The 22,900-nt window shown below is 40.1% G+C and overlaps 1 protein-coding gene across 1 annotated transcript; it reads right to left on the bottom strand.

Moving 5' to 3' along the window:
- Window positions 1–2,889: 2,889 nt before the first annotated feature.
- LOC139722300 (glutamate receptor 1-like) lies at window positions 2,890–19,291 on the bottom strand. Its single transcript, XM_071633608.1, has 10 exons — window positions 19,174–19,291; window positions 10,415–10,588; window positions 9,446–9,700; window positions 8,801–8,979; window positions 8,359–8,412; window positions 7,471–7,794; window positions 6,946–7,053; window positions 6,171–6,302; window positions 4,918–5,187; window positions 2,890–4,110 (listed from the first exon to the last, which is right to left on the bottom strand). The coding sequence occupies exons 1-10, from the start codon at window positions 19,289–19,291 to the stop codon at window positions 2,890–2,892; spliced, it is 2,835 nt and encodes a 944-aa protein (XP_071489709.1).
- Between the last annotated feature and the right edge of the window lie 3,609 nt (window positions 19,292–22,900).

Raw genomic sequence — 22,900 nt, 5'->3', positions numbered from 1 at the left:
AGGATTACTTTGTTTTAATTTGCTTTTGGATATCTCAGCCATTTCAAAACCAATTTTGTATCAAATACACCTTGAATTCCTCTTAGAATTGTGTGCTCTTTCACATTTCATGAAGTGGTTTCTAAGTATATCTTAAAAAGTTAAAAGCCGAATCCTCACCCTAACCAATACTATACCATCCCTTTAAATACGTATCCAGAATTTTTGACATAGAGACTCCACACTGGATTAAAATCTTCAATGTTTACATCATATTCAATACAATTATCATGCAACAAATCATAGTTTATCCCGAGCCTTAATCTCTGTGTGCGTTTTGTATTCAAATTGACGAGTGTTCAGGCTTCAACACACACACGCACATTCAGTCTATCTCTACACACACTGGCGGGCACACTCATTCACACATGTTTGGTTTTTACCAGCGTACCACCTATTGTGTTTGCTCCATTTGTGTTTACTTCTCATTCTCCTTTCTTTCTGCTGGATTTTGTGAACAAAGTACAATGTATGTCGAAACTACAATCACCGATTCATATGAAATTTGCCATGATCATGTCTCATGTAGAGATCTAGTTTAAGTTGATTCAGTGGACAGGATTCCATTTAACTAACAAGTATGGAGTATCAATCAAAATACTTGAAAGATTAACCTGAAAGAGACTAACCAAACTGCAGATAGACAGAAAGAGAGAGAGAGAGAGAGATAGAGAGAGGGAGAGAAGGGGGGGGGAGAGGAAGAGAGAGGAAGAGAGGGGGAGGGAGGGAGTTAAGGGAGAGAGGAAAAAAAGAAACAAAGAGAAGATGGGCAATGGAGTAAGAACAAAAATGACAGGACCAAACGGGATGACGATTAACCGAACGGATAAGCTCGAACGCTGCATTCTAGTAATTTTCCTGTAAAAAACTGTTGCTATGACTATGTAACATGAAAACATCCAATGTGGACTGATGAAGCTGCTATAACAACGATCATGACCTAAGGACCCATGTTAATGAATAATTCGTTTCATTATTTCCTTTAATCAAATTTGATGTGTGCTAACACATATACTCACAAACTTTCAAACAAATGAATGTCAATATACTTCATGCGCATTTCGGTTCAAGTAAGAGAGAGAGAGAGAGAAAAGTATGGTTACATCTCTACGCACGCGCATACACTCTCACACCCACATACCATGCACTTACATATATAATATGTAAACATACATATACATGTACATGCATATGATAGTGTCATAAATATGTCTGTACACGTGTATACATTCATATATTGTATGCTATACATATATGAATATCCAATCAGATTCTTTTCTTCCCCCCCCTCTCTCTCTCTCTTAAAGCGGAAGTCAAAGGAAGTATAATTATGTGCATCTCTTTGTTGTTTGCTTTTGGATATTTCGTGAATGAATTGTGAGTCTCGTTGTTTTTCACTCTTACATGTGAATTGACTATTTTTGTATGCCACATTAGGTTGGCACCACAGGTGTCAACTACAAGGAAATTCATCCGCAAAAATATACGAGTGTTTTGACGTCAGTGGTCGGCAGTTAGATTATCACAATTCGATGAAGATCTTTTGTAATTTTGTTGTCAAGTGACAAATGTTGTGAGAATTAGGGAGGTATTCGTAATTTGCAATATTCAATTACTGATATAATTCACAAACTCAGGTAAGAACTTCAAGAATATAAACGAAAGTCATCTTCCTTGTAAGTACTCCCCTTTACCGTTTATTTTCTCGTCTGGTAACTCTTTAACTGCACAGATTAAATTTCAATTTTGAGTGAGCTACCAAATAATATTGAATGTACAATGTAGTTCTGTTTAACTCTATGATTCCTTTATACTTTATAGAATTTGAAGTTCCCTTTGCATGTTTTCACTTGATTAAACACACATATAATAAATTCTAAAAATAACAAAGGTAATAGAATACGATTTATATCTAGAACTGGATAATTCAAACAATCTCACGTCACAAGGAATAAGAGGACGAATATATACAGCCTGATTATTACAATATTTACATAATACATGTAAATGAAACGCATTTCTTTGAACTGAAGTCGTCGATCAAAAGATGTCATTTCTCACTTATGAACACAAAAACACGGAATAAAATATTAGAAGCAGCCTAGAAACAATTGTACTTAGAGCATCTGAGACAGTCACAGATTATATACGTCACTTTTATAGCCTTATCCTAATCCGCCCATCATCCAACTAAAGTAATATCAATGAATGTCGACAATGAAGAAGGTCATACCCGACTACCCCTGATATTGGTTACTTAATCATAACATGGATCGGTATTTTCACATTTTCTTTTTCAGTTTGGCAAATAGGATATGGGCAAACATAATTATATGAATGGAAATTTAAAAAGAACACTATACCATAGTTATGGAAACATACAGCATAGTGACCATCCAAATGCAAATCACTTTCTTTCAAGCTCACAGTGTATACTGCCATAAGGTTACCTAATTATGTATGTTACACATGCAAAACTACTTCTCATGACATTTGCTTTGGTTTATTCATTGAATATAAGTCCTGGTATGACGTCAAATTTGACAGTAACCGTTTTAAGGCAATGGTGCAATATTTTTGTGTGAATAAGAAATAGAACATTAGAAACAATCATCGAAGGCAAATAAACGAAGCACAAGTTGTCAAGGCAAAGATATGGTTTAAATGAACATGCGCATTTTCATCCTTTAGAGTAACTAATGCAAATGTACGTGATTATGGTATCAAAGTCCATTTTCAGCAATCCATACAAGGGAATGAATATCTCACACATAAAGCTGTCTAGGAATGAAAATGTTTCATTTGAACTGTGTGTGTGTGAGTGTGTGTGTGTGTATGTATGATAGGAGGTTAAATCCACAACTTTCCTTCACCTCCTCCCCCTCCACCACCGTTACTGCTACCAACTCCTCCTGATATGGGAGTCTTAGACTGTCCTCCTCCTCCATTCTTCTTTGCGGATCTTCCACCAAATCCTCCACCACTACCACTTCCTCCTCTCGTGTTGCTTTCCTTTCCTGAGCAACCATACACCACCAATTCCAGTACGAAGATCAGGATCGAAATGGCGAAACCGAGCATCAAGAAGAAATACAAGCCCTCCAAGTCATACACGCTGAAAGAGAACAGACCCTGTCGTTCGTAGCGAGTCAAGTTCCTGCAGCGGTGTCGCCAGCCCCTGTCCAGGCCCCACCACTCCCTCTGCAAATCTTCCAACACCCCAGTGTCTCTCAAAGTCTCTATAGCATAGGACAGGTGATCACCCAGCGGAGAACCCGGCGCCACGGCCATGGCGTAAGTACTGCGATCCACGTATCCACCACTTACGATCAAGTCGCAAGGGCGGTTGCTGGCTGCATACTCCAGTTCCCTAGCCTCTCCCAGGAAGGCGTACTTCCCGTTGCTGTTGCGTACTCTCTCAATGCCCATGGTAGTGTTCTCCACGTAGACGGAGGGCGAGGCGTAATACATGCGATCCCAAATGCGAGTGTAAGCGGGTATTCCGGCCTTGAAAAGATACCAATGGATAGAGCCGTCGTATACAGTACCGATCTTTACGTCACCTTGGTTGACGAGGTCATCCGGACTCTTGATGTAGACAAGGCGCTTGTTTGTGTTGATCTTGCCGGGGAGATTGAAGAGGTAGACGAACACCATTACCAGTACGAAAACCCACCAGAAGGCCGTCAGAGTGTGGCCGGCATTTGAGCGAGGACCGTGGTCGTAGCCTTGGAAGAACAGGGTCGTCGTGCAGTACCAAAGGGAGTTCTTGAAGTTGAAGTTACGTCCGTTCTCCTCCTCCACTTCGCCACGTTCGGCCGCAGCCTTCCACTCGTAAGGATCGAAGTAGTTGATGAGTGCAAGCACCCCTGCCACGATCAGGAAAGTCCCGAGGTTGACGAACCAGACTTCGATGGCCAATGGATGGAGGAAGCGGAAGGGGTTGTGCTCGATGTAGTTAGGGTTCTTCAGGAGCAACTTGATACCTCCACTCATGAAGGAATCTGTAAAGTCGACATCCTTCAGACGCTCCTTGGTAATCGTGATGGGGGCGGCAGCAATGTCAGCTTTCTGTTTCGGAGATGATAACATAAGGGACACATTTTTGAGAACAACAATCAGGTGTGATTTTAAGAGACATCCGATGACACAACATGCTAATTTTACAGTCAGTTATGAACTTTCTTTGTAATGAAAAGCGTGACAGGTACATGAATAGATGATGTGCTTCAGGAGCGCAGGGGGTTCGAAATCTCTTAAACACATGCACTTATTCCTAAAACTGATCTGATTTATCGTGGGTTTTTTTGGTTAATATGTAGGGATTGCGTTAAGATGGCGGACAGTGCCTTATTGTCTTCTATGATGCCAAAAGTATTCCATTCCATTTCATTACATTAATGTCCACATTAAGATCACAATCATCGCAATTTCAAGGTATGATATAATAATGTTATGGAGGGGGACCGATAAAATCCAATTAGGCTTGATGGAAAGAGCCCCAAAGTACATACTAGACAATAGGGGTTAAAAGGTATATAAAATACAAATGGTACACAAATAATAAAGAGGTACCAAAAGTATTGGCAGAGTATGAGTTATTACGTTGCTATTTCAAGAGAATGCGTCAGAAGTTACATATGAATCGCTGCCATATGACTTGGAGTTTTGCATTTGGTAGATTATTCGATAAGATGGGACCTTGATAGAAACGTAACACAGCTAGTACTCAGAGGCTTAACTCTTTACTACGATACTACAGACTCCGCAGGACGGGAAGAATAATGTCACAATCACACAAAATAAAAATTCACACTCAGGCGGACACACTCCTTGTTCACATCACCCTGCCATCGACTAGCCGATGTGTATCTTTACCTTTCTGATCACTTCTCCGATCATGCCGTCCCACTCTTTGCTGTACTTGCTCTTGTGTCCGTACTTGCCGTCGGGGACGAGCTCGACTTCGTACTCGAAGTCGATACCGCGCATGTAAGCCTTGATTCTGCTGAGGAGGTCCATGATATAGCCGTCATACCGGTCGTTACCAGTGTAGGGGCCTGTCTGAATTTGCCGTTTGTAAACACCGGTGTTCTGCTGCCTTCTAATAGCCAAGTAATTCTCTCTCTTGAACAGGAACGGTTCCGCCTGAAGGATGCAAGAGTGAAACCCACAGAGTCAATAACCATGAGAGTATAAAGTGACGTATAGATGTAATCTTTACACAATGTAAGCAAGGTAGGTAATTAAACTTACCAGGATGTCGTATTTCTAGTGTTTAAAACCATTTTGAGAATATGCAGAGTATGAGCTCCCTCTCCGTATTTCTGAGTTATCAATCAATGCCGTCCTACGCTATGATTTTCAATCTCATTTTGCTTGAATGAAGAAAAAACTTATTTGGGTCCAGTTCCGTGTGTATCATTGTCCATAATTCATCTTTCGACACTAACATTTTGCTCTGGTGGCCCTTTCGTCCCACTGAAGTCTTTAAATTCGAGTTGTTGTTGTTTTTTTTTTTGCCCAAAACGAAAATATATTGGCTCTTAAAGGGGATGGCTAGTAACTGATCAGTGGGAATCAGTGGGAATGCTGGAGGATGATTGTTCCAATCCTTGTGTGATTCATTTAAGAGTACATTATATATCTATTGTTGTGTGAAAATTATTTGCTTCAGAATGGTCTCATATTCAATTAATGTGCAGATTAATGTTTCCAGGTTAGCGTGCCTGGTCAGTGACGGGGCATTGGTCTGCACATTACTTGAAAATGGGACCATTCTGAAGCAAATAATTTTCACACAACAGTAGACATATAATGTACTCTTAATTGAATCCCACAAGGATTGGAACAATCATCCCTCAGCATTCCCACTGATTCCCACTGATCGGTTACTAGCCATCCCCTTTAATGAGAGGAAACCTGTAACAGTCCATTTCCACTATTAGCTACCAAAATGGGCCACCAAAAGATAGCCTTTTTGGAAATTTGGTGGCCAACCATCATTTTTTTTTTTGTTTGGCCCGGGGCCACCGCTGTTGTCGAGCAGTTATCTGCCAAAATCCTAGGTAACACTATTTGCCACAAAAACCAACAACCTGCCGACGCTACTTTATGTAAGAATAATTTACCTCGATGGAGACGATCTTGATCCTACGGTCGTTGCCATAGTTGAAGTTGGTCACGTTGAGACGACCCTCATTCTCCCACTTTCGATCCCAGGTGTCTTCCCAGTAAGGTATGTTCTGCGTCCAGATCCCACGCTGTAAGGAGCATAGATATGGCAGACAAATCAATGAGATTGCCCTGCGATCTCTACCACAGTGAAGATTGTCTGATCGATGCCATATAAGTGATTATTTTATCCCACATTGATGTTTTTTTCTGCATCTCATCGCACAGTCCCCACCTAATACAGGTACTCATGAAATCACCGTTAGCATCGTTGGGTTATAATAATTACATTGGAGGTAAGTGCACCATTGCGTATGCAAGATTGTCGCAAGGCACCCACGACCAATGGGTGTAGTTTGTTTTCATTGAGTATCTGAAATGTTTGCCCGGTAAGAAACTTATAGTACATTCTATACGTAACCCTGAGTACTTCTCTTTGAGCCGTTAAAGACCCCCCCCCCCCCAAAAAAAAAAAACAAAACAAAACAAAAAAAAACAAAACAAAACAAAACCAACCAAACAAACAAATAAAAAACAAAAAAACAAAAAACAAAAAACAAAAAAACAAAAAACAAACAAAAAAACGAAAAAAACCCACACAAACAAACAAATAAACAAACAAACAAACAAACAAACACAAAAAACACAATAACAATAACAAAAACAAAACAAAAACAAAAACAAAAACAAATGGAGAGAGAGGAAAGATCAAGGAATGTCACGTGTACTTACTATCTGGTGAACAGACTCTCCCTGTCCGCTGTAGATGGTGATGGTGTAGTTGATTCTGTCTCCATATTCATTGAAGGCAACGTTTCCTGTGATCCCTTCAAAACTTATCTGTAGGGGGAATAGCAAGTTATCTATCAATCACGAGCTGCAGACAGATACACATTTATACGACTCTGAAGGAACAACAACTATTCTTGCTAAAACACACCTACAATGACATTGATCTTTGTCATTATTGTCATAAACGTTAATATTTTTGTAAAGTTTCATCATCATCATCATCATCATCATCATCGTTTTACGTCGTTATGAATGTATAATAATTATGCAGTCAATTGTAAAAATGTATTACCATAATACTAATACCATGTTATATAGAGTTGAGCAAGTAAGAACATAATATGAAGGTTCAAAGAAATTGTTGGTGATATTGGATTTTTTTAAATAAACCAACATGGTTATGTATTATGATATGTACATTTAATCGGAATAGTTTAAGGGAATGAAAGCAAGATATGAACTTACATTTTGCATGTATCTGGTCAAGACGTTTTCGGCCACAGGGGATGGGGAGGAGGGGCAGGCCGGCATGGGGGTGTCTCCGGGCAACACAGAGCTACCAACCACGCCTTCGTCTTCCCTGTGCAAGCGGTATTTTCTGAGGGCGTGCCCGATGGCGATCACGGCGTCGTAGGCGTTGCGTTCACGGAACTGCCACTCGGTGAACTGGGAGGAGCCTACAGTGGGCAGAGCATACTGCCAGTCTCTTGTATAGTTCATGTTGAAGCGGGTGATGTAGGCATTCGTGTCTTCCAATGTCTCCCGGAAGTTCCTATCCATCGCCAGGTCCTGTCGGTAGAATCAATCACCATGTCATTCTACTGATATTCTAGCTGTCCATAGTTTTGCACTGGGGTTATTATGCTAATCGAAGTTAACTCCGTGCATTAGACTGTTTTCGTTGTAGCGACAGTCAGTAAGATAAATAAGTAGCATCAATAAACATATATGTCTCTCAATCGTTATGGTATAGTATCATGATGAAAGCAGTCAGGTAGTGATAACGGCAGTCGATATAGTACGCCAGGACTCGCGATACTTGAAATATAGGTAAGGCAGTGACAGTAGCTACAGGTACTCATATTCAGAGCAGAAGTAAATTCACTATATTCATAGACATGGGATAGTAAAGAAAATAAAGAAGGACGAGTAGAAGGAGGGAGAAAAGACAAAGGAAAAGAAGGAGAAGAAGGAGAAGAGGTGGAGGTATCAATCGCAGTTATGGCAAAAGAGCTGGGAGCAATCATAGAAATAAGAATGGTTATTTCTTGAGGTTAGATGTAGTGCAGAGTTGATGTATCCTATCTAAAATTATTCATTTGGTGAGGAAGATAAGATAAGGGGAGAACTCACCAAATTTCCGATCATCCAGGTATATTCAGGACCCATTATGCGCAGCTCGATAGCCTGTTCAAAATAGGTAATGAACAGACATTTGTTTTTCAATAAAATTTCCTCTCATCATTGGACACTCTCCTTTACTTTCCTCTTCAGCACAGACTTTTGACATTTCCGGAAACGAACTCAACGCACACTTTACGATTTCATGTCAGCATACCGTTGCACTGACAATGAAAAAAAAAAATGATGAGCAAACTTAAAATCAACACGAGGAATACAAAATACAATTAGCATGGATGCCGTGAACAAACAACCTCTACATCACACTGCCATACAGTCATTTCTCTCGTATGAAGACAAAGGTTCCTTGTTTTCACGCGAATCATTGAGGCGTTATACACATATTCCTTCTCAATTATTTGGCAAATACATAACCCAACATCCAATTTCTTACCCTGTTGATAGTTTGTCTTAGAATGTCCTCAGAAGAACACATGATGAAGATATTTCTGGTCTTCTCGCCGACAATGGTGGGCACGTTGTTCTCGAAGTCATCTTCGTCGATCACGACCGTGGTCACGTTCCATGATTCACCTGTTCCGAACTCGAGCACGCCTTCCATATTGGCAAATGCTGTAATAAAATGTTTTAAAAAAGCTTTAAAACACGCGAATCACAATTCCATAATTTTACTAGACTGGAAAAGTAATGTCACTTTTGTCGAAAACAAAAAGAACACGCAGAACATGAAATGATAGATTGTGTGATAAGGATATGGAAGCAAACTTTACAAGAGTAAACTCATGTAATATGAGAACGACTTTTTTTCCCCCGGTAATCCAAACTATTAACGTACACGCGTTATCAAATTGCAGCCTATATAGGGTAAACTCGGACTGGACTGTCAAAAAACAGTGACCAAACATTTTACGTTTTGGTTTCTGTAGGGTTTCATCGTTTGTAGATATGCTTACCATCAAAATCATCAACACATGCACAATATCCGTGTGTATCTACAAAGATACTTTATAATTACATAGATTCTGGGAGATTAAAAAACATATACAGCGTAAGAATATTGGACATTAAATTGCCTTACCCGATCCATCGTCATAGAGGAGAATAAAACTTCTCCATGCGAAGTATGTCAGGACGTCAATATAGAAATCCGTCATGTCTTCTGGGGTGGGATACATCTTGAACGCGGTCGAGCCCGACCCAAAGTTTCCCTGATCAATGGATACGATCGGGTTGGAGCCGTGGCTGACAACGGCTGCGATGTCATCGCTGTCTTCGCAACGATCACGGGGCAGAATCAGCGCCGATATCTGTTCGGTGGCGATATGGTTACAAGCTGGAAACGTAGAAAGAATAATGCAATGGGCTCGTCATTATCTTTTGCTTAAATAACAAAGAAACAATTTCCTTAAAAAAAAACACACCAAGAAACATTCTGGGAAATGTTGATTATGCATGCAAGATACAAAGCAAAGGTACAAGCCTTTCTCAGAGACTGTTGTCAAACGAGTTACCTTGACAACATTAACAAAACCCACACTTTCAACAAGCACGGACACACACACACACACACACACACACACACATGGTTGATCATTACAGGAAGTTATTGAGTATCAGTATTTGATTTGCATTCAATCTTATTTCTTCAGTCTACTTAGGTTCTTACAATTCACATGCCTTCTGCATGCACTATAAACACGTCAACGCTCACCTAATTACAGTATAAGAACATTTCAATCCTCTCAGGTGAATGTGTAGGCCTATATGCATAGCCACAAGGATGATCAAGGGAAAAGCACATCTTTTCCCATATGATATCATGGCATCTCATTTGTTTCTATGTCACTGTTTGTTTGTTTGTTTGTTTTTCAAATGTGTATGCTGATAAGTCTTGAATAACCCGATAACCCATATCGTTCTTTTATCGGGCTATGCCTATACCGCCAGGTCAATGACAACAGTTGGCCATGGATATATCAATTTCCAATTAAGTTGCTTTTACCTATAATTAGTACGAGTGACTACGTCAATTTTTCTGTGGACATACCTTCCGTTAACCCGACGTAGACTGAGTTACTCGAGATGGTATTGTCGTGGTCGATGAACTCGAGACTGTGGATGCCACCGAGAAAGGTTTGATTCCTGTTGACGTAGAGCACCCCGTCATTGATCACGTTGCGGTAGACGTTGTTGTATCCCGTTTCACTGCCAAACATGGCACCTGTAATAATTAGAAAGAGATTTGAGCAATCAGTACGTTGGAACTCGCAATTGCTCTCCTCGTCTAGTCCCAAAAATGATTTCTGTAGTTTGGATGGTGTTGTATGGTGTCATCTTGAAATGTTTTATTAATCGTTACCATTCCACAGGGCAGTGTATTTTTGTTCACATGAGCCCTTTGCTTTTCATATGTGATTCTTTGTTTCTGATGCAGACCTTTCAAAAGCCTCCATATTGATAATTCAATTAAGACAACAATGTAAATGATAATCTCTGAGGCAAAAATTACTCGAGGATTAGATAGGTTTAATTTAGATGAAGAACGCTGCTGACAATCCGTGCCTTCAATCTTTTGCTGCAAATTCTAAATCCAACCGTCTGCATTGATGGTGTGTTGTAGCCCCATGGTCGAAGGAAAGCAAGCATTAATTTCGTCACATTATCATATCGACCACTTGTTTGGGCAGTTTGGTCGACCCTATTGGACACCCCAACAAAGAGAATGTGAAAGATGCAAGTCTCCCCTTAGTCAAAAGAGATAATGTGAAATAAGTAAATATTTCCATAGTCACTGATACGGCCGGAAGTTAGTCTTGTGACAAATATCAAATTATCCGCAAAGTCAACATACCAACTTTTGTGTTATTCTATCAAGTGATTTCTTTAGTGATGGCTAAATGTGACGATATCGTGACATGTTCGCTAACGTACATAAACGTCACGATTAAAGACATGTCTTTGTTTCTTTTTTATTGGACCAAAAAATCTCTGAGTAGGGTGCAAATAGACTAAGTACGGCCCTGAGTTCGTTTGCTAATAAGGATTAGTTTCATGATGAATGATAAGTATTGCTCAGTTATGTCCTGCAAAGTCCGATGAACTGATTTTCCTGGAAACTCAATCAATGTCTTCCACTAAGACCTTCTCTATAGGCTTTCTCTATTGTCAATGTGCGGTGACCGACTTCCCGTACTACTGTACATTTATTTTCCACCTTGATCCATGACACGCTAACTGGTCATAGAAGTCTTCAGCCATTGTATCCCGATGGATGGAGGGGTAGTCAGAGAAGCCGTACCAATCGAATCCTGCTTTAGTAATATGCAACGTGATAACCGGGAATCCTGATAAACACACGCATTTTCATCACTTTGGAATCACATGGGGTAACGAGAATAATCATTCTTCTACTGTTAATGACAAATTCTGGATTTATGAGTGGGCACATCGCATGCAGAAACTCAACAGAAAGGGGATGGGGTTGGGTTCGGATAATGAAGCAAAATGTTCAGATATCATACTTGATTGAGTTGATAGAAAAAAAAAATGATGGAGCAGTTTTAACAAAAGCCCGGATACAAGAAAGAAATGTTGAAATGGTGGGTGTACCTCTTTGAACAAAGGGAACAATAGAAAGTCAGGGTGAAACACAGGTTAGTCATACCGCATGGCTTTCTGACTTCACTTCTACATAATGATATGATCAAAATGACCTCTGATTGACGCGGACGCACAATGCTTGTTTACACCAGAAACAGACTTCGTGAGGTACGACTCTATCGCTCTTGGGCACTTGGAATGACAACGCGCTGCTTTTCTGTAGATTTATTTTTGGGTTTTTTTTTTGTTCTTTTTTATTCATTTTTAGTAAGTTTTTATTTATTTAGTTATGACACCACGTGAAGATGTTTTCCTAGAATACCTCTCTCTTCAAGTACATTTTCGAGATTGGTTTATCTTGAAACACCAAGTACTACAGACGTCACAGTACAATAGAAGAGGCCGGAGATAAACACATATTTCATCATTCGCAATGTGGTGAAGATGAGGTGACTGATCCAAAGCAGAGAAATAGGTCGGAGAAACGAAGGCAGGAGAATTCCTGCTCTAAATGCACTGTGGACTTTCAACATGGGATAGGGGGGATCATTGTGGTTTGGTGAGGAGGTCAAGAGGAGTCACATTAGTTGGATGAGGAGAATGTCGTGGTCAAGACCGCATCAAAGGGGGTTACTCGGGCAGCTTGCCAACTGAGTGAGAGCCCCACCCTTCTTCCAACTTCACTTTCTTCTTCTCCGTTACCATTGATTTCCATGAAGTAGAGGGTCAATGGTCTTCAATTCGAAAGCCTTTTTGTGTCAGTGTCACAACTATTCTGGTTATAAACACTCTCCAACTCTCGTCTGCTTTAACTCCAGATGACAGCAGCACGCTCACGTACCTAAACGGGTTAACCACCTTGGTACACACCTCTTCTTCTATTGTTGGCGCATCTGTGTATTTTACCCAATACCTGTACAGCTCGTAATCGTATACTATTCGTCAAAGTCATAAATAACAATGTAGCCCACCGGTCGAACTTATTCTAAACTTAATTTGACGGCGTAGGTTGTTCATCAAATCCATCCAGTTCCCATCAAGAACACTATCGTAGACGCTATTGAGAGGTTACTTAAATGAGATGTAATTGCTAAACATGATGTCTTATTTCATTAACTTTATTAGTTGTGAGTCACCACGAGTGTGTACTGAAAAAGAATACAGTCAACTACAGATGATAAATATTCTGTCCTGTTATGTTGAAACAATTTGAAAATTCGTCAATAGCCCAAAACGTGACAACTACTACAGTACTCAGTAATATACAAAACCACAGTAACCAGACCTTAACGTGTAATGAAGTAATCATGTTTATATTCGTATTTATTGATAAGCAAAAAACTAATAATATAAATCAACGATGTAATCTGGGAGGCGGTATAAAGGGCGACAGTACTTCTTGCTGTGTTTCACACCTCTCCCCCGACAACTACACAAAATATCTTGCCTCAGTAATACTTTCTCTCTAACTTTGCCTTCTCATATTTCCACTCCCCCGCCCATTTTTGCAAAATAAGTCATCTTAAAAACCCAATGCAAATTCTATGGAGAGGAGAGGTCAGAAGCGTTGAAATTGAGGTCGCTTCAAGTGTCGGGATTTCAGATAATATTTCCAATTAGCGTCATCGCGCGCCTGTGCCCGACTTCGGTCACTGGCACGATGGGGTAAGGCGGCCGGAGAGAGCCCGTCGGTTCAGGCATCCTGTCGCGCTTTGAGCTATCAGAAGCAGTGCTGCCTCACACCTCAGGGCTACCAGTTCATTTCCGCTCCCTTCCTCTAATGTGTTCTCTTGAATGTGTTTCCTTTTTGATATCACAAACATTCATTGCGTGATTTGGCATTCAGGGTGACTTGAGTAAAATGAACACCGAATCAAATAAACAAACCAGTATAAACCAAAGAACCACGAAGATTTCGCTAATCTCACGTGAATTATTAAGAACGTTATTACGGACATTATTAGCATCGGAGCTGAAAAGGGTAATTTTAAAGACATAAATGCATTACCTGTCCTCCTTCTACCTCTCAAAATGAATAATTTTAAACTCGCCTCCCTTGCAACGACTAAGCAATGATACCTTACTCCGAGATGAATAGGTCTTATTATAGCCGGTACATTATTCTAAGGATGCTCTTCATAATTTCTGACCAGTATTACAATGGGTCAATTGTGAGACATCGACGTAAACGGTGCAACTAATCTACATTGGTGATAATGACCAATATTACAATTTCGTGAACACACGAAACTTTACATGTTCTAAATCTATTTAAGGGAGTTTTGGTCGATGAATGAAATTGTACATTCCTCGGCTTGTTTGACTTTGCCGTTTTTAATAAAAACGATGTCATAACACTTTGTGGAGTTTCCCTTTAATGCGATTTAGGACCTTCACATTCATTCCCTTTTCGTTTGGTGATGACTCCCAGTCACAGACACGGCTGATTGGTGTCCAACCCTGACTCTACCAGCAACATCTATAGTACTACATATTTACAATGTCAGTAATAAAACAGTAGTATTAAGACAGAAACATGCATCCAATCTTTTAACTCTCGTATCACGATTCTTTCATGAACACGGCCTACAAAAATTTTATCAAGCCGAAATCCCATTATCTCATGAAAGTGACTGATGTTATGCATCCATTTAAACGTTGATGGAAAGGAATGGATTGAAATCTTCAAATTTCAGCGCCACAGCAGGAGGCATTTGAGGCAAGGTTTGACAGCTGCTTTTTTGACATAAAAGTCATCTACAGGTAGAGCTTACAACGAGGTGACGATATGAAACGTTCTCACAATGATGTACAGTTCAAACTTCGTGGCGACATGTATGTTTTGGGCAACAGCGTCTTCTCGGACATGACATTACATTGTACTTATGTTTGTTTGCTGCCAGCTACTTTCTCTCTCTGTTGATTCCGAAGTCTTATCGGGAAACTTTTTGTGCTTGTCCGTCTTGTTTATTTTGTTTCACATTTAGAGAGATGGTCCGAGTATCGCAGTCTTTTTCGAGGGAAAGTTAAACAACTGCGTGCCCCATTTCTTTCCAACTGTAAAAACAAGAACGTTTTCCGCAGGCTCGAAGATGTTTAGAAGGGAGCTATCTGCATTTGGAATGTTTAAAGGAGTTGTCAGCGCTTTAGTGATTGATTGAGGATCGGTGCATATAAAACACAATTGTAATAACATGTCTGTCAACATCTTCTGCTATCTTATTGATGAATGGTCACTCTTGAAAGCCTCGTGTTAAGCTTCTTTTGTGGGTTTTGAGTTCGTCATCCGCTCGCATTGGTTTTACCACGGACTTTGCAAACTTTTGGGTCACTCTAGAAATGCCAGCAGAGGTACTATGATATCTGACTCGCGCTCGCTATATCTTTACGGATATACACTTTAATTTGCGTGTGCAGTTATGTTGCTGGTACAGGACAAATCTATTGTAGATGGCATAAACTCCTGGTTTGCACCAAAGAGCAGTATTGACGAGGGGGTATTTGATGTCTCCTGACATGTTGTAATGTTACAGATGAATCATGTGATAGCAAGAGATAAACTTTACTTTGATTTCTCAAATGACCGTTTTCACACATCTAATTGTAACGAATACGTTGGGTTGTTAAGTGGCTTTTCATATTATGTTTTCTCTGCTTGCATTGCTGCTTTACAAGAGTGAAGTGGTAAGGTGGGTGGGGGATCAAGGAAGTAAAGGAGAGCTAGTAACTTAAATGTGAATGTGAATGCTCACATGATAAATTAAAAGATTTCGACAGAAATAGTGGGAGTGGGAGGGGAGATGGAGAAAAAGAGGGAGAAAATAAACGATTGAACGCTGACAAAAATTAAACACTATCAAAAACAAACACAAAGGCAACAACAACAACAAAGTAACGTTTCCGTTGCTCGCAACCTGGTACAGAAGAGTTGAACTCAAGTTCGTCTCGTTATTGTTTTCCTCGAACTCATCAAGCGGGACGGTTAGCCCGGTCATGGTAATCACATTGTCGTTGACTCTGACTACCAATTATCTCGCTGAGGAGGTTTGCTGTTGTTATTTTGTGTACATTCCTCCAAGATTTGGGCATTCGCGTAAGGCTGGAGGACATGGCTCAGTAGGTCTATTCACTTCCTCCCGCCATTGTTCGCCGGGGGCCAACTCATCATTTTGTGCCTTCAGATCTTCTGGAATACAGCCATAGGACTCTCATGTGAGAAGCACCACACCATGCAGAATTCAATGAGTAATGACTACTTCAACCACCACGACATCCTATAATAGGTGCCCTTGTGCCTGGAGTACAACTCCTTACCCCTCCCCCTGGCGTTCGACGACGAATAATAATTTTGCGTTGTTGATAAATCTTTACACGAGATCGTCTGAAAAAAATGGAATAAAAAAGCTTTCGTCACCAACATTGTGCCTGCTACAGTTTACATCGCCTCGAATTTAAGCCCCGACATATTGCCCGAGTAGGTTGGTCCTTGACCCAAAGCTTGACATTCTGGTGAGGGTCACTGGTATCAGGCGAGGCGCACACGGCTATTTCATTTCCGTTCTTGAATTATCCATTGCCAGCATTGACCACTCGATCATAAATCTGAAATTCAAGAGCCACCAGGGTACGCAAATGCGTTTCAGACTTCGTGATGATTTTGACCCTGCTCGCCATAATTCCCTCTTATTCTCCCATCCCACTATCCTGAACAATGGTTCCAGGGATTAAATCTAGAAGTTCTGTGAGGAGACTTTTGAACATCTAACTTTTCCTAATACGTCTATATCTATGTCTATATCTGTATCTATCTATATTCATTTTAGCAGGACTTATATACATGTTTATCCATCAACAATCTGTCTATACTTTAGCGGGCAGGTATCTGGAAAGCTTAAAAAATGTACTTATGAAGACTCTCCACTGTAACTTTACAGACAATCTACATCATGCCTCCATTTATCTATCTATCTATCTATCTATCCATCTATCTATCTATCTATCCATCTATCTATCTATCTATCCGTCTATCAATCTATCTATCTATCTATCTACCTGTGTATCTGACTATCTTTATATCTAACTATTTATCTATACATGCATCTATCTATCTATTCATCCATTAATCTGTTAGTCCTCTAACTATTGATCAGTCCCTACGCCTTCCTGGCCTCACTTTCTTCCCATTAATCTAAACGATCCGTTACGCAGGATTAACATGTGGGTGTAATCCGCCTGGTTCGCTCTGCTCATTCTGTAAGACAAGAATTTGAAGAAAGGGTGTACTAGCTCCATGGTTTTAGAAACCATCATGACCACTTTAGTTTTGGGGTAAGACTTAACCTCAGCTAAATCCCAAGTTCCTCATAATTTAGAGAGGAGAGAGAGAGAGAGAGAGAGAGGGGGGGGGGGGTGAAAGAGAGTGGAAGAGAGAGAAAGAAAAAGAGAGAAAGAAAGAGAGACAGATGGAGAGGGAGTAGGGATGCGAAAGGCCCCGAGGGGTGGGTCATACCAACTGATGGTGGCTTGATGGATGGCTGACAAATTTCTAAGAGTCATCCGGAATTCTCTCCATCGGCTTCATATAGTTTTGATTCGAAGTTCAGCCAAGGTATATCAAAACAAATTCCATAAGGGATAGCAGGAGAAAAAGAAATCAACAAGCTACCAAAATATGTTTACGGTTGTTCCGTCGATGACCATGTAGAGCGCAATAGTGTGCTGTTGTTCACCTGTGAAGTACCTTAACTCGATGCCTTGGTTGCCTTGGATACTCCAATACCATAGAGAATGTAACATGTAAAAATCATCAATATTTGGTCAGATGAATTAGGTCTACTAGTTTGGTAGATCTCTCTGTGGCTTGTTAATGTTTTGTTTAAATATTTTCATCTTGAAGAATGCATCGTCCCCCTTTCTACGTGCAATCCGCGCCTGACAATGTATTTGCCGTGCGCACACATGATACCTGTTTGGAATTCTGGAAGTCATCACCATTGCAATATTATAATTTATCATGCATAATAAAGGATATGAAGAATGGATGCATTGACAATAAGATAGACAAATTGTTTATAAGACAAAGATATTTGCTTATTGACTAGTCCACTTTCAACATCACAGCGTACAAGTGCATTTTGAGTTTCCAGTGTCTTTTGTTATATGGGCTCCTTTTCTGGGAGACTGAGAACTTAACGTCTGGAGGAACAAAGTGAATGGAATCCCTGGAGTGGAGCATTGTTGCAATCTTCAATTCTACCTTGAAGGGATGCATGAACACATCCTCGCGCGTTACAGTACAGATTAACTAAAGAGACGGACAGACAGACAGGCAGACAGAGTGGCTGAGACAATGTGCACTGACTCAAAGGCGTAATCAGCCTTACAAATTGTTATAGTTAGATCAACCGGCAACCGGCAAGATGAACCGGCAACATCAAATTGCCTTATTTTGTCATTTTTCTATTCACCGTTCACCTCCCCTTCTCTCCCTCTATGTTTCTTTCTCATTTCTTCTGTTCTTTCGTCTTTATATCTCTCAGTCTGCCCATTTCTCATTGGTTCTAGACGATATATCCTAATGATACGTCAACTGCGATGGCGCCGCCAATTTATCCTGAGATCTATTTTATTTCTGACAGTCCACTTCTCCTTGCCAGGTCAACGAGTACACTTTTTCTCTCTCAAACACACATAATCTAGACATATCCCAAATTGTTTGCCAGAGTTCATTCAAGTAAAGTTATACCAATCTGCAGTCATAATCGACGTTCATCGCCAACACTAGCCATTAAGTATCACGAAATAAGATGAATGTGAGTTTTAGCCGTTGTCATGATGACATTTACTATCCCCTCCCCCCACGCAAATTGAATTACATCTTTAACTACCGAATCAAGACGAACCTTTGTTTGTAAAAGTTCCGGTGACAACACATGATTCATACTTAGGTTGACAATGAGCCGTCTCTTTTGTCTTTGTATATGATTATATCATATAATATATACAATATCGTGTTGCCTGCAACCTAGATTTTATATAAATTTCGATGAGTTTACAATTTTTGTCTTTGTAATGTGCCAATCAATGAAACACATGCCCTACGGACGAGCTGCTACACTGTCTGACTGTCAAAAACTGTAGCCTACTAAACTATTCATTTGACAAAGATGTGATGGCATAAAAGATAAAGACACAAGGGTTACTTACTTATCCCGACGGTCGCTGCATCGCAAGCCAACGAGCCGAGCCAGATGATTGCCAAAAATTGCACAATTCCAGGGATTTTTGATGGCGTCTCCCGACGGTTCCTCCGCCGAACTGCCATCTTCTCCAGCTGTTCAATCAACGAGTTTCTTCACTCTGGTTTTCTTCTGTGTATACCCTCCTTTGCACAAGTATCTTGAAGAGTTGATTACCACCTTCCACTAAAACAAATTATCCAAAATGCCTTTTCTTTCTTTTCACAGTTTTGGAATGCTTTTGGAGAATGCTTGGAAATAATGAAACCGCGAAAACTGGCTTATCCAGGAGTTCCTCACACTCCACTTGACTGAAGCGCGATTTGAGTGAGTTTCGCACCGAACCTTCGGAGCGCAGTGCCGCGCAGTTATTTGCAAAGAAAAAGAAAGGGAGAAAAAAGCATAACCCACTCAGGTGGATCAACGTAGTCTCACCCGGAGGACGTGACTGAAAAACATAATCTTGCTTTCGTGTTCTCCCCTGTCCCTTTTTATTCTTTTATCGCTTTTCAGCGAGTCACTCTATATAATGGCAAAGCTAATGATAAGTAATCAAATGCTGTTTGAATCTTGTGTGATTGGGAAATATGTTCTATGGATCGGAGACTTGAAAGAGGCTCTGGTTCAACAGCAGGACTTTGTCACCATCGACACATCCATTCACAGGGCAAATCACCGCCTTCGTGACCGTCGAAAGAAATCTTAATATGCATTTCTTTCAGTGATCACAATAACAGTTTCCTAAACTGTAATCAGCACAAATATTGATATTGATTTGTAAAGTTAGAAAGCACCAGGATAACTAATATTGCCATCGATTTTATAAAGCATTGGACGAAAAATAGTGCGGCGTATGAATTTGGTTTTAAATACTCTATGATTCTATTCATCAGATGACAGAAGGGGACAGCTGCATTTCAGAAAGGGGTTAGAGGGGGTCACTCCGTTGTGAGGGAACGCTTGGAACATCGTATGGCCACTCTAAAAGCGAATAAAATGTTCATAACCGACTGTGTTGTAGGCTCTACGTTGTCCAGTATTATGCGCGGGTCAAACCTCATGCTTACATTTGCTAAATGGAATCAAATCTAAATTTTAAGCAGGTATAGTGTTCGAAGTTTGACAACACGGAATGCGTCTTACCCTCTTTAATGAATCGTATTTCCCAATAACGAATCAAACAGATATGACATTCCTGTGAGCAGGCATAAAAGATGAAATCCTTTTGAGTGTTCATTCTATTTCGCAATCTTGACTATTATCATAAGGCGCTGTCTACACCTTTAATCATCTTGTTTTAGTTAACGGCCACTGTATGTCAACACTGTATAGTGACATGTTCGTTTTCATTTTTCGTATTTCCACGTAGGCCATCGGGAAAACGTCCTACAGGTGTTTCTTTCTTCGTTTAGTTAATAACAAATTGATAAAAAGAATGTACTCCATAACGCATTTCCAATACGTTCAAATGGGTCATTTACTATCAGTATTTGTTTTGACTCATTTATTTCTGTCATTCATTAAGGTTAATCCGTGCTGGAATCGGCATTTTAAAAGGTCTTCGCAGGTATACATTTCCAAAGATGCCTCTAATTGGTGGTACAGCTGTATTACATAATCTCGTTTATGCATTTATACAGGTATATCTTTCTCTGTCTCTCTCATATATATGTGTGTAAATATATATATATAACTTTAATACGCGTAGTATTTCAGCGATTGGACTTTTTGTACTCTACAAGGACTACGATATTCAATTCCCAATTATTGTTCGTGTCTTGTTTAGATACTTTTCCTGACATACATGGCAACACGCGTCAACAACGTATACGTAATGGGAGTCATACAAACACTGATCTTCACTAACACTGTGGAACACACACACACACACACACACACACACACACACACACACACACACACACACACACACACACACACACACACACACACACACACACACACAAGAATACAGATGGTTTATTTCGGACCGAAAGTCTTCACACTGAAATACAAATCTAAGACGCTTAAATGTTATGAAGACCCAGGCACGGTGGGACTGGGTGTTGTGTGAGAAGCACGTAATCTTAGGACACATTCGTGACTGTGAGACTGGGGAACTTCTGTTGATTGTCTCTGTGTGCCTGCTGGGCAGGGTGCTAAAAAGCTGCAGGGGCTTGTCAAAAGGCTAGCGTCGGGGTCACAGAAAGAATGAAAAGAACCGTGCCACATCCATAATTGGCTTTGATAAAAACTCATACGCGTTCAGAAATGTAGTCCCTTTTGACAAGAGTGTGCGCAAACCGAAGCACCCCCTGTTTGCAAAAACCACTTCAAATCCCAGAGATAATGTAGTTCCTATTCAAAGAAGCGACCTGGTGGTTGTACGCTTGAACGCATCACGCCACTGACAAAGGACAAAACCTTGTAGAGTGCAATGAATCCCGATGTACAGCCGGGTGAACCTACAAACTGACTGTATGCAGTACAATGTACAGCGTACATGCATTTATCTCATGTCAAATGCGGATCTGTTCTCCAGAAGTTTGACTATGACCCCGACAAAACATATAACCTTCATTATTGCTTCTCATTGAATGAAAGGATGTGAATGCGTTTTATAATTCAAAATTAACGCATGATCATAATTGATACATCGCCCCTCCGCCGCAAAAACGAACAAAACAACGACACACCAAAAGCAAATTCACGCACACACACACACACACACACACACACACACTGAAATGACAACAATAAAACTACACGTTAAACAAGAACATTCATGTGACAAGAGACATCATTGGCATAAAAGATGAATTGCTTATAACAGCTATCTGCACAGGGCTTACATGACACTCCATTGTATGTGTGTGTGCGTGGGTGTTTGTGTGTGTATATGAATTAGATTGTATTATGGATAATGTATCTGTCTGTGTGCATGCACTGGTAGCTACTGGTCCCACTTTCATACACGTTATTACGCAATGAAAGCACCAATTGGCTTCATCACTGTGTATGGCGTTCACTCATTGCCAGCGTTTCCGTTTACCCGTCAATGAGATCGACCAGCGGGCATACGCCGGCGCTCTACATTATACTGAATAGAAAGGGGCATGCACTGCAACAATCTATGTAAATAAGCACACTAAAAGACGTTTGGAATCACAGTTTAAAAATCTGTTATTTACTCCGTTACTACAAATAACACAAAGAGAAGTTTGTACATTCTTGAGTAGAATCGTATATGAATTACATATACATACAAAACACACACATATAATGAGAACATCAGAAGTAATTATAAGCAGCAACAACATTATTTTCGATTTGTCGAAATCACCAAAATCACAACTGTTGCATTTGTATTTTCTCTAATGAAGGGATTGGATGCCTGTTAAGAAAACGAGATATACTTCCGAATGCATTTATATTTCTATTACAATGTACTCAGAAATATGACACTGTGGCAAGTATATTACGTTTGAATGAAACAGAAACGTGTTCTGTGCTTGTTGAGGATGAGATGTTGTCTGACTTTACCCTACACAGCTGTGTTCTTTCACTACATCTGCATCTTTCTATTTTATCATTCTTTCCTCATTGTTTAAACAACCCATGATGCAGTCAATGCAAAAAACATGATATGACAGCGACAGGGCACTAATATAGCAACTATTTCTTGACCACTTCAA

Source organism: Diadema antillarum, unplaced genomic scaffold, assembly GCF_040938485.1.
Source record: "Diadema antillarum isolate AM-2024a unplaced genomic scaffold, OU_Dant_1.0 scf00000163, whole genome shotgun sequence".
Lineage (NCBI taxonomy): Eukaryota > Metazoa > Echinodermata > Echinoidea > Diadematoida > Diadematidae > Diadema > Diadema antillarum.
This window is presented reverse-complemented; position numbering and strand designations above follow the sequence as displayed.